The sequence below is a fragment of the Pholcus phalangioides genome, unplaced genomic scaffold, assembly GCF_987345545.1.
Source record: "Pholcus phalangioides strain wild (caught in Gottingen) unplaced genomic scaffold, Ppha-v1.0 ptg000015l_1, whole genome shotgun sequence".
NCBI lineage: Eukaryota > Metazoa > Arthropoda > Arachnida > Araneae > Pholcidae > Pholcus > Pholcus phalangioides.
This window is the reverse complement of record NW_028301608.1, coordinates 109,645,352-109,667,647: the sequence shown is the minus strand read 5'-3', so window position 1 is coordinate 109,667,647 and position 22,296 is coordinate 109,645,352. Positions and strand designations below refer to the sequence as shown.

Genomic DNA, 22,296 nt, shown 5'->3' with positions numbered 1-22,296 from the left:
AGAGTTAATTCTTTCCTGTGAGGGGGGGGTCATCTCAAAATTAATTGCTGGTGGCGTCCTTTCTATTACACCACTGCTTAGGGGATCAGACCTCTCAGTGGTGTCTCTTGGGGGGGGCGAGCTCTCTGAGCTTGTATTTGAACCACTACTTGATGAGTTCGTGGTCGTCCCATTTACGCTGCTGGAGATATTGTGTGGGTTGTTCGTACTACTCTCAGAAGATTCAGTGGTGTCCTCCCCGCCACTGCTAGACCCGGTATCTTCACAATTTTTTTCAGAAATTTTAACTGATTCCGAAGATGCTTCGTTATCAAGTTTGTTTGGGGGCGAATGTTTCGTTTTGGTGCGCTTTCTTTTCCTCCCCTCGGGGGTTTTAGCGCTATTCTCAGAATTAATGGTTAATTTTCCCTCTTTCAAAAATTTTTGAGCGGTTTTGTGTTTGCATGTTAACTTATGCATGTCCATGAAGAATTTACGAGCGTTGGACACAAAAGTATTATAGGTGAAATCGTGAATAGAATTGTCAGGTGACTTTACCAAAATGTAATCGCAGAGCAAGGCATCAAGCTTAAGGGAGATTGCGCAATCTTCCCCTTCTCTGCTTAAGTTGTCCGTCACTTCTTTGACATGGACGAGATATTTAACGAGGGCTCCATCGAACTCCTCGATTTTTTCCGGCTCTTTTTCGAGAGCTCGCGCTATATCGCTTAACTTTTTAATGACCTGCGGGTCAATTACATCAGCATATGGGCAGAGTCGGCCCATGTTCTAAACATGCACACACTTACCCCTGCGCAATTCCTTCCATGTAGGTCGTTGTTGGCAGGTGCGTATCAACCTCTTAGGGTGAGGGGGGGAGAATGGGGGGTGTCAAGTAATATACTATTATGGGGGGGGAATATAAGTGAGGGATCTGTGGCTAGTGCCTAGTGGCCTGGCCTTCCTAGCACACCAGCCTTGGTGTATCCGTTGTCAATGGATGCACAGATTAGAAAGATTGAAGTGAAAAGTTGCTTCCGTTGAACCTGAAATAAAAGATCACAAGAGTGAAAGCACGTCAGGTCAGCATCACGGCCCGGATGAAAATGGTTCTTCCCCTTGTATACAGGGCCTAATTTCTTCATGGGCAAATGAAGCCCCCGAAATTCAAACAACATACATTCACTGACCAATTAACATCTTTGACTCTTGTCGCAAGAGCCTCCTAATTCCTGCTTTACCCAGGGCCCTAAGTCTTTGGAAAACACCTTTTCTATCAATCGAATCACATAATTTTTCAATTGGTGAAAACGTGTCACTGAAATACAGTGTTTTACGGTTTTCAAAAACCCATCATGAAGAAACGTTGTAAGCGGAAAAACTAAGCGGGATCGACTGTAGTTTCTCATGCATATTTTTTACTGAAAAAGTAATAAAATTTAAGATGATTGACTGGTTCAATCAGGGCTGCAACTAGATGCTTGGTTACCCGGGGCAAGCGCGCATTTTGACGCCCCCCTTGTAATGATGAAGGAGAGGTTTTAGAATGAAATTTGCACCCCATCCGGTCTAGCGCCCGGGGCACGAGACCCGCCTGCTCCTCCCTAGTTGTGGCCCTGTGTTCAATGGCTTTTGACAGGTACTGAAATAATTATTGAACGGGCTACGGTATGCTGATAGCCAGGGCTGTAACTGGGATTTTTGTCGCCCCCACATTCGATAATTTTGTAACGGTGTTCTCTGTCAAGTAAAGGACGTTTTACATAACGTTTAAATAACACTTTTTTTTGTTAAATCTTGAAATGAATACCGTAAAATTGCGTGAGACTTTAGCAACAGTAATGTTATGATAGTATTATAAGTATATTTCTTCTCAAGCATAAGATTTTGAATCAAAACGACAGATTTTCCACAAAATTTTTTTTCGGAAACGTCTGTAAAAAAAAGGTGGGGGGGGGGGTTATTTTCGGAAAAAGTTCGTTTTTCAGTACTGCTTTCGCATTTATACGACGCGTCGTATAAACGAGGTTCCATTAGAGCCGGAGCCCCCCCAACATTTTCAATAAGTTTACGCCTATGGCTAAAACTAAATAAAGCGGGCGCTTTAAGGGGACTCACCCATTTTGCGACCGCTGCCTTGACCTCTCAAGAAAATGGCGCGGTGCGACAAAACGCGTAAAAAATCGGTAAAACCTTTTAGACTGCTTCGTAAATTGCCCTCAGTATATCGTTGTCGTCAGTGAAAATTAGCTGCAGATCCTCAGTTACTAGCCAGCACTAGGCCAGGCTAGGGGAGAGAAGCTATGTTCTGCGCCCGGTGGATTTGGCGTTCACCAGCGCCGCACGCTGTCGTATAGGCTTAGCTATCCACTTTCCGGGGTCCGGAGCAACTTTTCGCACGTCCTTCTTCCTCGACGGTCAGAGATCCCTTTTTCCATACGTTGTATAAATGCGTAAGTCGCATAATATAATTGACTTCATTTTAAAAAACACCCCCCTTCCCTCCCCAGCAGAAATCGGAAATATTCATTAAAATTTGAACCAACTTTTTTTTAATAAAATGTGTCCCGTTTTTCTCTTATTTTCAAAGAATCTCACTTAAATTTTCAAAATCAAGAATTGAGATTATTTTCATGGCGTAAATTTGCCTTGGGCAATTTTTTGGTCGTATTTGGCAACTGCACTGGCCTTCGTCAATTTCTTTGACTAATTTTCTGTGTATCGTACAGTATATGCAGTGCTGAAGAGAGTGCAATTTTTTTTTTGTCACATTCAAATTCACATGTCTTCACCATTTTGTGGCTGTAATTGGCAACTTTACTTGCCTTTGAAACATTCTTGACTATGATTAACAAATTTACTTGTTTTAGGCATTTTTTTGGCTCTAATTGGCAACTTTCCTTAGGTTTGACAACTTTTGGCTGTGTTTATCAACTTTACTTGCCTTCGACAATTTCTTTGCATAATTTACTCTGTATCATGCAAAAATAAATCCAGGAAAATGAATTTAACTGGCTTTGCGGAGAATCGAACCCACGTCCTCTCACTTCCATTTTCAAATAAGTCGCCATCTGGTGAGAGTCAGAAATTGTGAGCTTTGGCCCGAATTGTCTGGCTGTCCGTGTGCGACCTCGTTCAGCGCACACGAGCTCTAAGAAAGCAGATTCGTTGGCTTTGTCTAGGGGCACTTATCCGGCAAGTGAGAGGACGTGGGTTCGATTCATTGCAAGACCCGTTGAATTTTCTTTCCTGGATTTTTCTTCGTATCAGCCAGCTGTTGAGACCTTCGTAGTAATAGCAAAGTGACACCACATCTTCGGATTACTCTGTACAATTCGAATTTTAGTATATGATGCCGAAGCGAGTACAGTTTTTTTCGGCTGTGCTTGGCAAACTTACTTGCCTTTGACAACTTTTTTGTCTGTAACTGGCAACTTTACTTGCGTTTGAAACATTTTTGGCTATAATTAACCATTTTGCTTGCCATTGAAAAAAAAACAAATTTTTTTGGCTGAAATTGGCCCCTGTACTTACCTTAGACAATTTTTTGGCCGTGATTGGCAAACTTACTTGCCTGCGACAATTTCTATGGCTATTTTTTTTTACTGTACTTTGCAACTTTTTTGTCGGTAATTGGCAACTTCACTCACCTTTGACAACTTTTCCGGCCGAAGTTGGCAAGTTTACTTTGGTGGCAATTGCTGACTTTACTTGCCTTTGACAACTTTTCTTGGCTATAATTGGCAACTTTACTTGCCTTCGGCTAATTTCCTGTTTATCGTTCCAATTTCAGTATACGTAGCCTACTGCCAAAGTGAAAATAATTTTTTTGGCTGTACTTTGCAAATTTACTTGCCTTTGACAACTTTGTTGTCCATAATTGTCAACTTTAATTGCATTTCGAACATTTTTGACTGCAATTAGCAACTTCACTTGTCTTTGACCAATGGTTGGCTGTAATTGGCAAGTTTGTGTCGTCTTTGACAATTTTTTTTTGGCTTTAGTTGAGGAAATTTATTTGCCTTTTATAATTTTTTGGCTGTGATTGGCAACTTTAGTTCCATTTGAAACATTTAATTGACAATTTTCCTTGTCTTTGACAATTTTATTTGCGATAATTAGCGACATCCAGCCTGGTCCCCGATTTCCCATATTTCTATGAAGGAAATATGGTCAGATGAAGCTTCTATCCAGTTCTGTGATTCTCTACCAGAAATGACCCTAATCATTAGTTGACGTAGTCGTCACCAGTAAGCGCTGCAAAACTAACCCGCATATTATCGGGTGAAAGAACTGGCAACACTTGAGTACATTCGTCAGTTTGAGATTTTCTGTAGCGCGGCAACGTTGTCTCCGCGTAAAGTTTAGTCGGGAGTTTTTAATTCTCTGTCGTTCGTTGATAGATAATTAGTTTCCAAGATGATGACGATGAGGGAACGCGCCATATCGCAAAAGACTCTGATGTGCCTTCTGCAATCGTTCGAGGGCAAAGAGGCGACCGTCGAGTTCCGGGACGAAACTGCTGTCAAAGGCCGAGTGGAACACGTCGATGGGTAATTAATCAATTAATTTCAATTATTTTCCATTCATTCTCGATTGGTTTCGAATGATTTTGTCATTTCGTTTGAAGACGTATCGCGGGAATTCGGAATTTAGTGCTAGCTTTCGTTCATGTCGCGGAATCGAAACTAGAATGTCCATGTTGCTAAAAAGGTGAAGGAATTCTAAGGACGACCAATCGTGGAATAGCTTGTATCCGTTGTTGCAGAGAGATCAATCTTGATTGGTTGTAGTTATGCGTGTTTCGTTTTCAGCAGAGACATTCTTGTGTTCCATTCTGGCTCTCCCAAGACCATCATGGGGCCCCCCCACATGGTTAAAAATTTGTCCCTTTCAATTTACATGCTTACACTTGATATGTTTTACAGCACCTCCGTTTCATGAGGGTTCCTGTGTACTTAAGGTCCCAGGGCCGTGGTTCCATTCGGGACTGGTATGGCTCCATCTCGAGAGCACCGGGACGATTCTAATTAATTTTTGTCTTTTCACGCTGTAAATTCACTGCCAAAGGGCCCATGAAAGGTCCTAGCTCGCCCCCCCCCCCCCGCTTAAGGATGTGGGGGCCATAATGGCGTTCTAACAGGTTTCGGGGCCTCGCCCCATGACTATCGGTTATTTTAAATTTTGTAAGTTCTAAGAACAGGATACACCGAGGCCCTTGATGCCCCCTCCCCGGGATCCAAGGATCCGTTAAGATTGGAAGTATCGTTGAGGAAACCAGCGTAATAGAAGCTTCAAGGGCTGTGTTTAATTAATGAGGTTATAGGGCTTGAGCAATTTGAGGGCCTCTCTTCAGCTGTAATGGAAATATTCGATAATTTGAGATGCTTCTCTTTGACTATTATGTGGCCCGGGAACCCTCGTTGGATGGATCCCCCTTTCCGTAAAGATGCTACTGTAAGCAGGGCCGGCTTGTGGCAGCACGTGGGCATCATGTGTACACCCCGGGCAAATAAGATTTTTTTCAATCCCGACCTGGCTAGAAATGCTCGCCTTTACACGATAACTTACGAAAAATCAGTGGTTCCCAGTTGGGAACCCGCAGCCCTGCTGTGGTTTTCCAAAAGTAATAACTTTTGTGAGGGGAAGGCCCGGCCTTGCACACGTCTAATGCGGGGGGGGGGAAGGGAAGAGAATAAATGGAGGAAAATTGAACAAGATTAATACTCACGACCTGGTTTGAGTGATGTCAGGGCCCGGCGACTGAGAATCGCTGGTCTTGACACTGTCATGGCTCCAACAGGTTTTTTTTTGGGGGGGGGGGCCTTGAACCCGATGGGAATATTTGGTGGTTCAGGTTTCTGTTTGAAGGTGCAGGGACGGCCATGTCCTCAAGAATTCGTTGAAATAGAAATTTGCATTGAAGAAACTGGATATTCGATATAATAGAAACTATCAAGGGCCGTCTTAACAAGGTTCGGGCTCGAATAATTTTGCCTCCCCCTCCCCAGTCTGATGGAAATATTCGATGATGGTTTTAGGTTTCTGTTTGAAGATGCGGGGACCCAGGGCCCTTGTTGGATTTGATCTCTTCCCCCTCCCCGTGAAGATGGTACGGTGAACAGAACCTGGAGTTTCTTGAACGTAGTAGTTGCAGAACGCCTTGGACTCAACAAGGGTGGGACTGACATGGCTCCAGCTGTGGGGGTTCCCGGGACGATTCTGATCTACTTTTGTTTTTTCCCCACTATAAATTCACTATAGAAGGGAGAATGAAAGATGCCAGCTTTTGCCCCCCCCCCCCCGCTTAAGGATGTGGGGGCCCATACGGTGGTGCTTTCTTGGAAGGGGCCTACAATAATAGATAATCTGTGCAATAGAAATTATCAAAGGCCGTCTTATCGAGGTTAGGGCCCAAGCAATTTGAGGGGTCGCCCCTCCCCTTTTTAGTTTTATTTACTTTGATGTATATATTCAATAATTTGAAATTTCTGTTCACCTCTCTGGCCCGTTTGACATGCTCTTTCCTCGTAAAAGATGCTGCAGCAAACGCAGCCTTGTTCCTCTTCTATGAGGGTGGGCTGACGTTGCACCAGCCTCTGGCAGCCCAAGATGATTCTGATCTATTTTTGTTTCTTCTCAAAATAAATTCACAATAGAAGGCAGAGGCGGATTTAACGGCGGGCCTGCCTGGGGCCCCGAAAAATAAACACTTTTTTCTAATTTAGGGGGCCCAATATTTTCTTTTGCTTCGGGGGCCCCGACCGACTTTAATCCGCCACTGATAGAAGGGGTCCATGAAAGATCCCAGCTCGGGGCGGGGGCTATATCCCAGAGCCTCGTGGTGGAGCATGATGGTGCTGTAACGGGTTTCGGGGGGTGGGGGAGGGGTGAGCCTACAATAATTGGTTATTCCTAATGAATAAATTTGCTTTGGAAGGGACTACACCCCTTTCGGCTCAAAGGATCCGTTTGGATTATTTATTCGATAATTTGATGTTTTTGTTTGACTGCGGCCCGGGACCGTAAAGATGATTACTGTAAGCAGGGCCATCTTATGAGCATCATGTCCACCTCGTCCAAATAGATTTTTCCGGGGGGGGGGGGGGCTAGAAATACCCGTCTACCAATTTACATGCTGTTTCGAAAAAATCGGATGTGGTTCTCAACCTTCAGTGGCCGGCCCCCCTGCTGATTTCTCCTTCTGTGAGTGGAAGGCCCGGCCTTAATCATGGGGGGGGGGGGAAGCATTAAGTATGGAATAAATAGAGTAAAATTTGCCCCGCCTTCTCCCTCTTCAGTTTGATGGAAATATTCGATGTTTAAGAGACCCGATAGGTTGCCCAGTTGGAATTTTATCCTGCGTCCCCCGTGATGTAAGTGTCAACAGTGTACATGCTATGGCCCTCGGAGTCATCTGATGATTTCGTCCGTGACATCAAACCTAATCCGTGAATTATATAATTTATATAAATGACCTCGAATACCGAGGGCCGACTGTACTTGGAAGAATAGTTCTTTTTAAACAAAAATATTTGTCCCGTCAACATCTCGAGAGGGTATCGATGAAATTTCGTTTAAATTTGTTTGTGAAAGACGTGTGTATAATATTTGTCATGTATGAGATTAAAATTTGAGTTCTGATAATGTTTCTTTTCACAGCTACATGAATATTGATATGAGGGACGTGAACTACACCGCCCCGTCTGGTGCAACCAGGGAGTTCAGGAAGTTCTGCTGCCAGGGAAAGTTTGTCAGGTAAGATCAATTATAATCATCTGTGGTCACTTTAGTAGTATTTTTTTTCCCCCGATATATTTGTGGCCCTCTGTAAGTTTAATGCACGTGTTACATATGAATGGATTGATATAAAAGGGGGGGGGGGCTGTGCACACAACCTTTTCAGTCCGCGGGCCAGGTATGCGGGAAGTTTTACCGCTGGCGGGATAGAAGTTTGTGTATGTAGGGTGACCGTACGACCTGTATTTTATGGAAGATTTCCCGGTTTTTCAACGATGCTTGCTTGAATTTGTATTCATTGAAATCAAGAATTGAGATTTATTTAATAACTTATAGGTTATACCAGAGATACCTTATAACCTTTCAGACATTGCGGGCCAAATTAAACTTGCGGAAAACACGGGTTCGCGGGCCACCAAGTCATACCGGGTATTTTCGGTATCTAAACAGGATTCTCCTAATTATTGATGAGGTTTTTTTTTTTCTAAATCCGAATTAATTTCTTTCGTTAAATTTCAATTACTATTTATTTTGTAATAACTTCCGTCATTAATTAATTGTTTTTACAATCGATTATTTCTTTTAATAAATCTAAAATTTGTTTGGAAATAATTCTAGAGTTTAATGATAAGTTGATGATTCTGAAGTCGCGTGTATCATTAATAATATTAGTTTATTATATTAACAATTTTGAAATTCGCAATGATTCTGAAACTATTTCTATCAGTAATTCGGAAAAACATTTTTTCATTAATTATAAATTTTTATCAATTATAAACTTATTTTTCTCAATAATCCTCAAAATTATTTTCTTTCATTAAGGTGGTTTTTTAAGCATTTCTGTAAATTATGTATACCTTTTGGATGCCGAATTTGGCCTCTCGAAATATGTAGTCTATATGAAGTCACATAGGCCTCAAAAACTGTTGTGGCTCAGGGTACGACGACCATTTTAATGGGAGAGGGAGGAGGAGGGCAAGTGTAGTGAAACTTGTGTGTAACGATACTGTCTATAACATATTCGCCAAACCAACTAATGTCCCGCGTGCCAAATGTGGCCCCCGGAGTTGTCTGATGTGGCCCGTGACCTCAAATCTAATTTTGTGAAATAGCACATTTGCAGACCACTTAAGTGACCCGTGACACATTTACAGATCACTTGAGTGCCCCACGATACAGTTGCAAACTACGGTCCGTGACGCAGTTACAGGTTATTTATATTTAAGCTGCCCGTGGTACAGTTATACATCACTCAAGTGACCCTCGAAGCAGTTCCAGAGCACTTATGCGGCTCGTGGTAAAGTTCCACGTTACTCAAGTGACCTGTGGTAAGTTCCACAACATTCAAGTGACCTGTGGTAAGTTCCACATCACTCCACTGTCCCAAAGGTTGAGCAAGCACCCTTGATCTATAACAATAAACCTGCCTATAATACAGGCTAATATTTACTTTGGTTCCGGAGGAATTCCTATGTATTTTGAACCCATAACGATGACCACTTTTTAGATCCACCTGTCCATATAACGATCATTTGATCTCTTCAGAAAGCTGGTAGTAATAATTATATCCCGATTTTTTATCTTGGAAAACGGGGGGGGGGGAAGATACCCCATTATTCAGAATGTGATGAGATAACAAAAAGATTGCAACACGTGAGTAGTAAGAAATGTGCACATCGCAAAAAAATTTTTGTCCGAAGAAAAAGGTCCAAAATAATGGTTTTTTTTCCCCTCCTTTTCCGGGGCATAGTGAGGAAAGGGTCGATCTAGAGCTTGCTGTTGGGAGGGGTGATTTTAAAATTCACTAAAAAGAAAAAATAGTCGGCGACCATACGTCCCGCATTTTTCATGATTTTTTTTCTGCGCCCGACTTTTTCGGAAACTGTCCCGGTTTTACCCGTTTTTTAGTCCGGAGTTTTCTTGAATTTATTTTTGCAATATTGTCATATGGAAGTTCCGAAAATTTCATGAATTATATAAGCTCATACTAATCAATTATGCCCCGTAGATCGACCCTGATAATGACCCTCTTTCATGTTGGCAGATATGCTGCTATAAATTCCAAACATTTTGTGCCGCTCTCAACTTGCAATTTAGTAACTACACAAAGAAATTTATAGGTGCCTATGACAATTTTTTAGGCGACCTGGCGTCTGGGATTTGTAACGCCGTAACATAAGCACATGTTTCGATTCGTCAGATGGGTTGGAACATAGTGTATGCGAGTGTCATCTGCAGAGAGGTACATACGGTTTGCCGCCTGTGTGGGCTGCTCGTCTTTCTCTAATTCTGGTTTATTTTTCTGGACCACTGATTCCTCAAATTCGCCGCCCTGTACTATGACCCACTTGCCTCCCCCAGCCTGTAAATATGGTTGTGTCTCTTTAAGTTCTTATGTTTACTCACATGCTTGCGCACTCTTGTGGTCACGCTCATCTCTAGGTCAAAATCTCTAGGTGATATACTGAGCTGGTCTCTCTCGCACTTTGAGCAGCAGCGGATTCACGGTTTTAAAATTTTGCCGCCCTTTCCCCGTTACGCTTTTTTCAACCTCTCCTTTCCCCCACCCCCTTGGCTATAGCCCGCAGAGTTCACCGCCGCAGGGTCAAACAAGTGGATCATCACAATCATCAACAAATAAACAAACAATATTAACGGATTTCATTTCCCTGTAATTTTACCGCATGCAATTTTTCCAGAATCAATCTGTTCCTTGTTGAAAGGGAAAAATGATTTTTAAAAAATAATAGTAATTTGAATCCCCCCCCCCCCGCCCCATTTCTAATTGAAATTGTGTTTTCTGATTATTTTGTGTTCCTACGAGTGGTAATTTGGAAAACTTCGGTCTGATTAGTGAGCTGTCATCACCAGTTCATGTTTCTCACACTGGCAGACGGAGCTCGTACCTAGGGTCCACAGGATTTTAAAGGGGGGCCCCCAAAATTGGCCTCAAGAATGAGCGACAGTCACTCATTCATGTGGTCACTCATACGATCACTTTCACTAGCTTACTCGAGATGTATATCTGCTACGCGTACATGTGATCAATCCGGTTATTATGCGTACTTAGCAATCGTCGTGGTAAGTTTGATAAATCCATCAGTTTTACCTTCGAATATGCGTAATACCCAATCGTCGTTGATAAATTTGATAAATGCTAAAAAAAAATTATCGCTTTTACTAGCGATTATGCATAATAACTAAGTGTCATTGGTGAATTTGATAAGAAACTGAAATTTATCGCCTTTATCTGCGATTATGCGTTGATTTGGTAATTAATGCATATTAATTATCAAAGAATAATTAGAATAAAGTAATAAATAGCGTGAGAAAAAATTCTAATTGAGTTTAGTATGTGTGTGATGATGAATATAGTCAGGTCAGGATATAATGATGCAAACGTGTGTGAATTATCATATTTACGATTTATCGTGTTTGCCAACAAAACGACGCTTGGATACTATGCATAATCGCCGGTGAAAGTTAATTCAGGGGAATTTATCAAATTTACCAATATTCTCGGCAAAGAAAAATAGAACCCCTGCACTAGAGTATTATGCATAATCACAGAAAAGAAAAAGGCGATAAATTTCAAGTATTTATCAAATTTACCAACGACGCTTGGGTGTTATGCATATTCGTCGGTAAAAGTGATAAATTCGTCGGTCTGGTAAACAAAACGATCGGTAAGTATGCATAATAACCGATTTTCTTTTTTTTATCACTTTTTCCGTAACGATAGTTCACTCACACATTCACTCGATCACTCACTCGTTTGTGATAAATTGTTATCGGTGAATTTTCCTATAGATATTCCGTTAATCTTGTCGGAGCATAGTGTTTACTCGAGAACAAGCACCTACGATTGGTTGTGTATATTTTCGTTTTGTTGCAGGTATGTCCAGGTGCCGGACAAGGAAGACATCATCAAGAGCATCAAGGAGAGGTTGCAAGAACTGGCTCGCATGCCAAGCGGACGAGGTAGGGGCCGCGGACGTGGTCGCGGCCGAAGTCGTGGTCGCGGTGGCCGTGGCGGGGGCTTTCGGCCTCGCGGTGGCTCCAGGAGCGGCATGACCAACGGCAGCAGCGGCCGCTATGGGAGCAGCTCCAGTGGCTATGGCAGCGGCGGCAGTGGAAACCGCTACGGCGGCGGCGGCTACAGCGGTAGCAGCAACCATTATAGTGGTGGTGGTAGTCACTACGGTAGTCATAGTTACACCAGCAGCTATTACTGAATGTGTCTTTTTTTTGGTTTGTTCATCTTTCGTGTATGTGGTTTTTTTGTCTCTCTTCTGAACTTGTGTTAATTTTCTCCCTTCCCTAAGTGAAGAAGTTCGTGTATTTTCCTTTCACTGAAATCAGTTTTTCCTCGTGTTTCATGTATTGATTTTGCATTTTTTTGATAATGCTCATTTTTGTGGAATTTCTGTTATAGTAAAGAATAGTCAATTTTTCGTTCTCCGTCGTTATTACTTATTTGTGTGGTGAAAGGCATTTATAATTTATAGTGCTGCCATATTTGTACGTTCAAAATTAATTGTATAATAAACCTGTTGCATAAGGTAATAATTTTAGTCAATTTCTGCGTTATGTGTGTGTGCTTTTTTTTTGCATCTTTTCATATTTCGCTATTTTTTTATACGATGTAGAAATTTTTCATGTTTTTTTTTCCCAGTAGTTTTGGGGCATTTTTCATGATCAGAATTTATGGCGTTTTCATATTTTAGAGTATTGCTTTGCATATTTCATCATAACGATGGAGGGGGACTTTTCCCCCAAGCTCTCTCTAGCTTCATTTCCCGGAATCGACGTTTTCAGCAATAATTCGAATTTTATTTGTGTACCTTTGGCGTCATTTTTGACAATCATTGGTGATTTTGTTTGCAATTTCCTCCAGAAAATATGGTCAACCAATTTTGTAGAATATTTTTTTTAGGTGTTTACGGAATATTTCTTAGGGCGTAAATGCATTTTTTTTTATGGTACTATATCGCACACCAACTCCAGTCATATATCGCCATATGGCAATTTCCAACTAGTAGAGTTGAGTGGGAAACGAAGACTCACTAGGTAAAGAACTTTTTCTGGTGTTCTTTTGGCTGGATGCGTGCGTACCCATGGACCTTGACAGCAACCTTCATAGTGGAAGACGAGCATCTTACCACTGAGGCGCCAAGCGTAGACACTGGGTCCTGGCCTTCCCGCACTCAGCTTGAAACGGCGTAGGAGTACATCTAAGAATTCCGACATCTTCATTCAGGATGAAATTCATACTCGAACAACATGAACTTCGGCTGAGCGACAGATGGCTCTTCCGCCAGTTGCAAAAGTCGTTGAAACTCAAGGTGCAACCACATCTCGAGTACAGAAGAACGTTCTAGGGGGATTCGATCTCGCTCGTTCCTCGGCGATTCTAGCTAGTTCTTTTTCTTTGGGGGATTCTAACGTGATTTTCTTCTCTTCCCTCAGCTATTCTATAGCTCGTTTTTTTCTCCGATAATAGTACCCAGCAGGGCTTTCACGAATTCTTCATAACCGGATTTCGTTATTAGTATATGCTTCATATCAACTACAAGTAAATAATTCGGAACGTCCTCTCTTAATTCTAGAGCAAGTAGGATCAAATCACGTTTCTTACCTTTGGCCAGGTACGCCATTCCGATTGTAGGCGCTATCAGGAACATGGGCGTACCCAGCGAGGGCTGGGTACTAAATACCCCCCAGAAGAGAAATTAAAGTGTAGTAATTGACACAGCACAGACATCAATTTAGTATCCGTGAGTTCCCCCCAGTTCAGATCCTGGGTACGCCCTTGATCAGAGACCTTACTAATGAAATCGGATGTCAGTTTCACCACGACGTTGGGCGCCAAATTGTAAGAAGCGATTAGGTGGGCATCCCTTCCGAGCGGCGGCGGAAGATTCTTAGACAATTAATATTAGAAGGATCTCAAATTAATGCACAAAATCACGGAACCTAAAGAAAACGATTTTATTTCACGGCACACTCGTAAAACTACAGTGAATGCAGCGAAAGCTTTACATCCCAACTCACGCTCTCCTCTCGCCATAAAATAAAGCGGGGAAAGAAAACTCAAGAAGCTTCTCTTTTACGAAATTTTGATATGATATTCTGCTATATATTTATAAGGTTATGAACTAACCTTAGATCTCTAAGATCTATGTCATATATTTGTCTGACTAAATTGCGCTTTCCCGACGTGTCTCTAATACGTAAGAAGTTCCTAAGGAATATTAACGAGACGTGTCCTTTTTTACTACTGCCATCTCAACAGCATAATAGCCCCCCCAGCACAAAATGAAAGAGGGCGACACGTCAGAGGGATAGGTACCACCCCTTGATCAGGGGCGTACGCAGGATCCACTTTTGAAGGGGTCACCGAAGACGACTTGGGGATACAAAAATAGTCTCGTTCGTTCACATGCTTTCATTCACACCCTCTAAGTCACTGTTTTCGTCTCGTGCTCACCAGGTCATTCTTTTGGCCACTCACATGCTTGCACATTCTCTAGTCTTCCAAATTATCTGGATTTTTTTTGAATGACACTACCTCGTTAAAATTACATTTGCGAATATTAACAAGAATGAAGAAAGTTTTCTTCTTTGACAAAGCTCTCGCGGGTTTTTAAGGGTTCCATTGTGTTTGATCACGAGGAACCCCAAAAGCGCTTATCAATCAACCAATATATTTGATTTTTTCAAGAAAACAATAATACAAGAAACCGGGGGGAAAAATTGCCAAGAAGCAGACTTGGCTCATACTGGCAATCACAGCATTATAGAGTAGCTATTTACAGAACATTCAGTACAATTATAACAAATAATAATGATATATAATAAATGAAAGGTGAGGGAAGAACAAAATAGACTGTGTATATAGTTGACGGTGGCAGTTGTGGTGGGAACAGTATCTAAGGAACCGCAGTTGGAAACCGTGCTCTAGGCAGTAGAAAGGGTTTTTGTTTCCCTATAAGACCATCCAAAGCATTCTGTGCTGGTGTACTGAAAATCTGTCTTAACACTGGGGTATCCATGTTGGGTTTATGCTCAGAACTTACCGAATTTTTTTTCTAAAAATGCCTCAATTTCCCGATTTTGTAAAATATGTTTTTACTTTTCCCTGGTGGTTCTTCAACACACACTTTTCTATCCACATTTTTTTACCTTTGAAAGCTGTTTAATGGCCTTACCAAAGCGTGGAAGTGGTGTCTTCTTTGGTGCCACAGAAAAACCACTATATTCAGAGGCACTGCTCTCTGCGGTGAGACACTTTTTTTTAAATGAAAATTTAACAACTATTAATCACAAACCAGCAAAAAAAAAACAACACTTCTCCATAAAATAAACTGTTTTTAATGTGACAGTAATTTTTTTAAAAATGCATGCGCGCGTCATAAAATTTATCAAACTCAAAGAAAATATACAACGTAACAAATACACACACGAACAAACTTCTAAAAATTCCACGCAATTTCAATAAAATGACTCGGTAACATAAAAGAATTAAAAACGAATCGTTTGCTGATTAACAACATTTCACAAGCCAAAATTCTTGTATTTGAGACAGGGATAATTTATAGACATCGATGGAAAGCAAATGGTAGACAAGTTCATGAATGCACCATAACTTTACAGCACATTCGATTTGAAACTTAATGTATAAATAAAACAATGACAAGATAAGCAGAATTAGTGAAATTAGATCATAACACTACGTAACAAAAAAAAAAAAAATTTTATTTATCCTTGAATTGAAATTTAGATGGCAGCACTGAAAAATCAGACACACTATTAGGTACACACTTTGTTCCAGACTCTACCACAAAGCTGGCAGGAAAGAGATCTCTGCAAGAGGGTAAGTCCTGGTATTCATTCATGTCTTTGGGTAAAAGTTGTTATTTCTGTGCCTGCTTGTCCTGAATAATCATGATTATTCCCCTTAAACATTGCTTTTTGTAAGATATGGGACTTTTTTCATCTTTTATTTCCATAAACACATTTTCATGTTTTAGCTGCCGAAAGAATTATCTCCATGATATTTTCAATGTGTTTCCTCTTATATAGATGGTCCAAGTTGAGAATTCATTGGTGAAGGTGCTCTTTTGGGTAAGCCCCCTGGCTTTGAATTTTTCAAAAAGTGAGAAGGAAGTGATGTGCCAAATTTAGAGAAATATTGGGCATTTCAATTTTGTATAGATTTTTATTTATTTTCCCCACAAGTTCAACATGGTTTTTGGTATAGCGATTACCTAGGAAGCCATTAAGCATGCGAACATAGATATTCCAAGCTGATTTATCAGTCTTTGACTTCTTTTGGGAGAAGTTCTTCATATTACACATTCTTGACTGTGTAATCTGATAAAACCCCTCTCTCGTGTTTTTTTTAAAAATCTAGGAATGTCATAAACTATTTAATGAGACTAATTTCAATGTTTTGTCCTTTTTGGAAATCAGTCATGTAAAATTAAAGAAATGTTAGAATTTTGTGAAAATTTCGAAATCGCATGACACAATGCCGAATGAATAGAGTCTGCGACTGCAATTACAGCATTGGATTTACAGAGAAACCTGTCTATAACATTCTGTACAATATCGTTATAGACAGGTTTCACTGTATATGTGATAAATTTTGTTATAAATCACAACCGATTATTAAATATAACTGTCCAAAATAATAAGTGACTAAAAATGCCAGTTACAATACATAATAATTGATTTATCTAATTTACTGTAACATATATACAGTTTTTTGTTAACATATCTGCAGTTTTTTGGTCTCAAAAACAGTTATTTTTTTCTTTGGCGTTTCTGTGGTTTTTGGTAATGGGAGGCAATCTGACCATTTTGATGATTGATTGGCAACAAATGGCACATTTCTTGCTATAGTTTCAAAGAAATGTGGTCACTCTTGGGTATCAATGATTTGTGATATCAATAACTGGCAGTTCTAAGAAAAAACAATCGTTTGTCACATAATATTTACATGGTATTTCCTTACAACTCACATAGTCCTGCTTTTCAGGTGTTTGACCCCGCCAAGGTAACAAAAAAAAAAAAATTCGCTATCCTGAATGCAAAAGCAAAGTTTAAAGCAAAATTGCCGTATTTAGTCTTTTTTTAGTCATAAGTCAATGGAAAATGTGGTCCGCAAATCAAGGACATAAATTGTGTTACACAGTGATAATTGAACAATCATCGTACTGAAATTATAGAATCAAAACATTGTTGATATAGCTGCATAAATGGAAAATAATTAGAAATCACGCTAATGTACCAACAGGAATAGATGAAAAAAGAATGCTTTACGGTTTTTCCATGCTTCAAGCAACATATCTTTATAGAAAAAGGATGAGTCACCTAGGATATCGGTAATGAATATGAAAGATTTCATGCCTCGAAACTTTCCACATTTAAACGAGGAATATGCAAAAAAAAAAAATCTGGATGTTAGATGGCATCAATGTTTATTACAGAAAAAAAAAATCACTCAAAACCGTAAGAAATTTAGAGTGTGAGACCCTTTTCGTATGACAGTGCTTATAAATGAATTACGTACATAAATAAGGTAAAACAGAAACTAAACATTTATGTTATCTGCATCGCTAACAGAGTCACTTCACAAATACAGTTCAAAATATACAAAAAACTATGTTAACTTGAGCTTTGGCTGGCCGATTCACAAACTGGCCAGATTTAAAACATTGGCTGTTAATGCATACACACACACATAGTTTAAAAGCATCTCGTATAAACATACATATTTCTGTTTAAAAATATACACAGTAGGACACAAAATGTACGGTGTCTGAAATTTTCAGTAGATAAATTTTTATAAGAAGAGACTACAACAGGTGATTCGATACAACATCAAACTCGTTATAGAGCAGGTGTTTCTAACTAGAGGTCCACAGAGAGATTTCATGGACGTTCAGGAGCTTGGATGAGAAAACAATTTACTTTGCCCTATTACATATATCGAGTATTATTCTGTGAAAGAGTTCGTGACCTTCATCTTATTGGTGCAAAAGGTTAAAAATCCATGAGCCCGAAATAGAAACAGAATTCTGGAAAATGAATGGTAGCATTGAATTGGGATTCAACTATATATAATTTCATCTGAAGATGATCTACACGATCAACTTTAAAGCAAATTTCAAGTATTAAAAATGACACAAACTTTGACACATTAGAATTATTTACAAGTCCACATGATTAATATATTTCTTAGCTTTACATATTGCACACATTCTTTGAAAAAAAAAATATATATATTCAGCAAACGATAAGAAGATAAATATTCACCAGGTTTACATTGTGTCATTAATTTGAATCACTTCTGATTCCAACGCATAGAACGATTCTCATTTCTCTTAACCGATATACAGGATGTCCCATATTGTTCGCACAGTGGATATCTTTAGAACCATTGACTTTAGATACATCCTTTAGTTATAAAAAGTTCTTGAATGATGGTGAAGTTACTCAAAATCTAAAAATTTGTTTGATGGATCGTATACTTAAAAAATACAGAAATTAACTTTTTATGCAGTCCCCATGCGTTAAAACTTCTAAATATTGAAATGTAGATCCTGCTCTTTAAAGTCATTTGCGAAAAATTTCATATCTTTAAATGTAATACATATTGAGATATTAAACCACTGTGTTTTTGCAAGTTTTCTTTGGCTCATATAAAAGTTGCTGTTTTTAGGGACATACACAAATGGCATGTACTGAAGCAGCATGTATTTTTTTATTCGCAATAAACAGAAATTATATTTTCTGAAAAATTCAGAATTTTTACAATTTCAAATTTAATTTACATTTCGCAGTTTGTGAACAACACCTCAATCATTGACAATAAATGCTCAAATCTTCCAAGTAAAATACAGTAAAACCCCTCTTAACGATCATCCCTGTTGAATGGCCAAATAAGAATTTCAAATTTCATAGCAAGAAAGGCTATTTGAATATGCATTTCTAACCTCTGCTTAATGGCCACCCTCAGATATGGTCCTGGACACCATTTTTATAATTTGCTCCACTGGACTAAAACCTTCTATATGAACACTGATATTTGTCATTTTGGTACAAAATATGCTCACTAGATGGCAGAACATGTTCATATATTTGATCCACTTTTTGGCTACTATTGAAATTTTGACTCGAAGTTTATTAATGCTCGGCAAAACTCTGATGTATATTTACAATCATAAACTACTTATATTTTATATATGATTCCATGCTGTTCAATACGGCCAGCTCTAGTATAATCGTCGCTCTCTATCACTAAGAGAAAATACTGATGTCATCCAGTACAGTGATTTATGATGGCATTGGTAGAAGATTATGCTCCTATAGATGATAATGTAAGAATGAAAAATCATACTACAGAAATATCAGATATCGTTAAGAAATTAGTAACGTCAGAGTCATCTGAAGAAGAAGACAATATGGAAGAAGTACAGTGTGAGGAGCAAGAAAGAAATGTCAAAAAAGTTTTGGACGTTTTTATAATACTGGAAAAATTACATCCTGCATGGCACAATGAAGGAAAGGTGTTGGAATTAGTCTTGCAGCTTACAATAAATTTTGAAGAATTTGAAATACTTAACAAAACCCAAACAGATTGGTTTCTTCAAAATATGCAAAATCATAATGCAAACTTTGTACATAATATTTCACAATTTTAATTGCATAAATCTGTGCAATAATTATGCACTTTCATGACTTTAAATGCATCTTATATTGTCCGAATTTCATTCGTTTTCAAATACAGTACGGAATCATTTGTTTATTGTTAATATAGTTTCAACACAAATTCCCTCAGATATGGTCACTGCACTTTTAAGTAAAAATTTTTTTTTAAGGAAAATGTTTTTTGTCCCACAAAAAGAGGGGTTTTACTGTATTTCCAAGAGCGCAAACCATCCCAAGATGGTCTCTATGGGCGGTCAGCGGTCATGTCTGTCTGTCTGTATTTCCATGAATATTGCATTTAAAAATATGCAACTTTTTGTAAATGACTTCTCAGAGCCATATTTATATTTTACTAATTAGAGATTTTAGCACACACTGTCTATCTAAAAAGTAAATTTTTCTATTTTTATAAATTTATAAAACCTCTTCAAAAATAAAAGGCATTTTGACTAACTGCAAGTCATTTGATTGTTTTGTAGTAGAAATGATGTTTCCAAAGTCAACGGTTGCAGCGATATCAGCTGTGTAAATATTTTTGGACAGTTTATATGTATAACATAAATAAAAATTACAACATGTAATAAATATTTGATATTATTTTCGAGCCCAGATAAATTTAATAGTACAATAAAATACAATTTATATATACAGTGAAAATACTATATAACGATACCGTCTGTATCAATAATTACCCATACAATATTACACTCTCTGGTACAGATGCAGTTTTCATACATTTCATTCATCTATAATGATGCATTTATCTGGTACCTTTGGGTTATATAGGCATTTCACTGTGATAATTAATAATAATTCTTCTCCATAATAAATTTTGACATGGATTATTTTTACAGAGTTTACATACCATGAACATGTAACTCAGTGAAACCTCACAGCAAATAATGCAACTCTGATGCCATAATCGGAAGGTGGCTACTTCACCAACACCAACTCTGGCCATATCGCTATGCTGAAATTTACTCCCACTTATAAGTTGGTTTGGAAATGAAGGCACCATCTACTGGTGGTTGCCTCAAGCTCATTGGGGAAAATATCACCACGCCACTCAGGCAGTAATTGGAAGGTGGCTGGTGTTAAGAGGATTGGCATTTCCAGGAGGAGGAAAGAAAGCCCTTGAAATTTATGATATATAATGTATCATACATGAACATAGGTGCCAGAACCTAGGGGCTGAGGCTATTTGAGCTCCCAATAATTCCTTCTCCTGTGTATGTGCTCGAGTCCCATATATATGGGACAACCAGCAACTTTCAGGCCCCTCCCCCTGCAATGTTTTCTTTATGTTGTCGCCTCTGTACATGAACAACAATTACAATCCTCACTTAAATAATTGAAAAAAACACTTCTAACATACGGCTTATATCATAGGTTGTTGTCCTCTATACTGCAACCAGCCTACAACTTAACCACACTTGCATCTCGTCCACAATCCTCTGTGGAATTTCTACTGAATTGGTACATGTTGGAATGTGAGTGTATGTGTTGTGAACCTAACATGAAGTTTGTTACCGTGTAATGCTTGTTATGTGTAGTGCCGCCATCTGCAATTAATTTTTCTAACTATGAGTGAAGTGCACTAATTGAATAATTCTACCATTGTAGGCCTGTTACTTTCTGTGGTAAAGACTTTTAAAGGAGTGGTTGGCTTGCATTTGGGCTTCGAATTTGGGAACCACAGAAAACCAACTTCAGCCGACCACCATTATGGTGACGGTTGGGTTCGTTCCTGGGTCCTCATGATGCAAGTCTGTCACTATGACCACTTGACCACCGCAACAGCACTGAAACCAACCTGTCCGATGCTATTTTTTGTTCACATAAGTGAGATATTGAATTGGCTCAACAAAGTGTATCCATAAATTTTAAAAATATTGGGTGGTATTTTTTTCCTGACTCATATTTTTTTCTTCGTGATTCGATGACTGAAAGCGATAATTGTTTGGAGGTTAATGATATGGAATGTGCTCCATTTCTTGAAAATAGGGCTGTTGTTCAGACAAGTGCCCTTTTCTCACAAGGGCAAAGCAGGCACATTTAGCAGAGCCCAGAAGTTATTCACCATATTTATCTCGTTGAATTTTGAATATATTGCTGCAAAATCTGAAGTCTGGAGACTCCGCAAAGCAACCAGCCACTATGAACATTTGCAATATTATTTATATGTGATTATCATATATAGCAAACCCTGTAACAAACCTTCAAAGAGCTTTAGAAGGAGGCCCAAAAAACTATGTTTGCCCAGGGTACAAAATATCCCACTGCCACCACAGTGATGGTCGACTGAAGTTGGTTTTCTGTGGCTCCCAACTTCAAGGCATGAATAGGAGCTGACCTCTCCATTAAAAAAAACCATGTCACAGAGAGCAACAAGTCTATAAAAGTACAAGTATTCAATCATTACACTTCACTCATGGTTTAAAAAATTGATGGCAGATGGCGGCACTTATATACACACACACAAACATTTTCCACCATGGCCCGTCTTCTTTGACCACCTGTCAAAACCTTTTCACTAAGACAGAGCAGCGGGACAGGATCTGGTTGGGAGCAGGAGGGTTACAAACTATTGAGGAACAGGCCCAGTTTGGAGGAGGCAATTGCGAGAGGTTTCACAGTATATGTTCATTGCACAGGAAATATATGCAGTTTGAATTAAATATCTCTAGCATATACTATACATAGATCAACATCATTTATATGAACCATAAGAACACTGATTTACAAAGTGGTGATAAAACATTTCATTCAAAAATATTTCGATTTTGATTTCCAAAACACCAGAAAGTTCATGGACGGACAAGAGATTATTCATATTTCAAATTTAAAATGCCCAGCTAA

At 39.1% G+C, this 22,296-nt stretch overlaps 1 protein-coding gene across 1 annotated transcript; it reads left to right on the top strand.

Moving 5' to 3' along the window:
- Positions 1–4,297: 4,297 nt before the first annotated feature.
- On the top strand, positions 4,298–12,283 carry LOC149077554 (U7 snRNA-associated Sm-like protein LSm10). Its single transcript, XM_089242796.1, has 3 exons — positions 4,298–4,532; positions 7,642–7,737; positions 11,615–12,283. Exons 1-3 carry the CDS (start codon positions 4,399–4,401, stop codon positions 11,952–11,954), a joined length of 570 nt encoding a protein of 189 aa, XP_089098922.1. The 5' UTR covers positions 4,298–4,398; the 3' UTR covers positions 11,955–12,283.
- The last annotated feature ends 10,013 nt before the right edge of the window (positions 12,284–22,296 follow it).

What these genes read in the sequence shown, in the direction of transcription:
- LOC149077554 (XM_089242796.1), top strand. Translation starts at nt 4,399, where the DNA reads ATGATGACGATGAGGGAACGCGCCATATCGCAAAAGACTCTGATGTGC. An exon ending in CGAGTGGAACACGTCGATGG is followed by an intron (nt 4,533 to 7,641) that starts GTAATTAATCAA and finishes TTCTTTTCACAG; the next exon opens with CTACATGAATATTGATATGA. An exon ending in TGCCAGGGAAAGTTTGTCAG is followed by an intron (nt 7,738 to 11,614) that starts GTAAGATCAATT and finishes GTTTTGTTGCAG; the next exon opens with GTATGTCCAGGTGCCGGACA.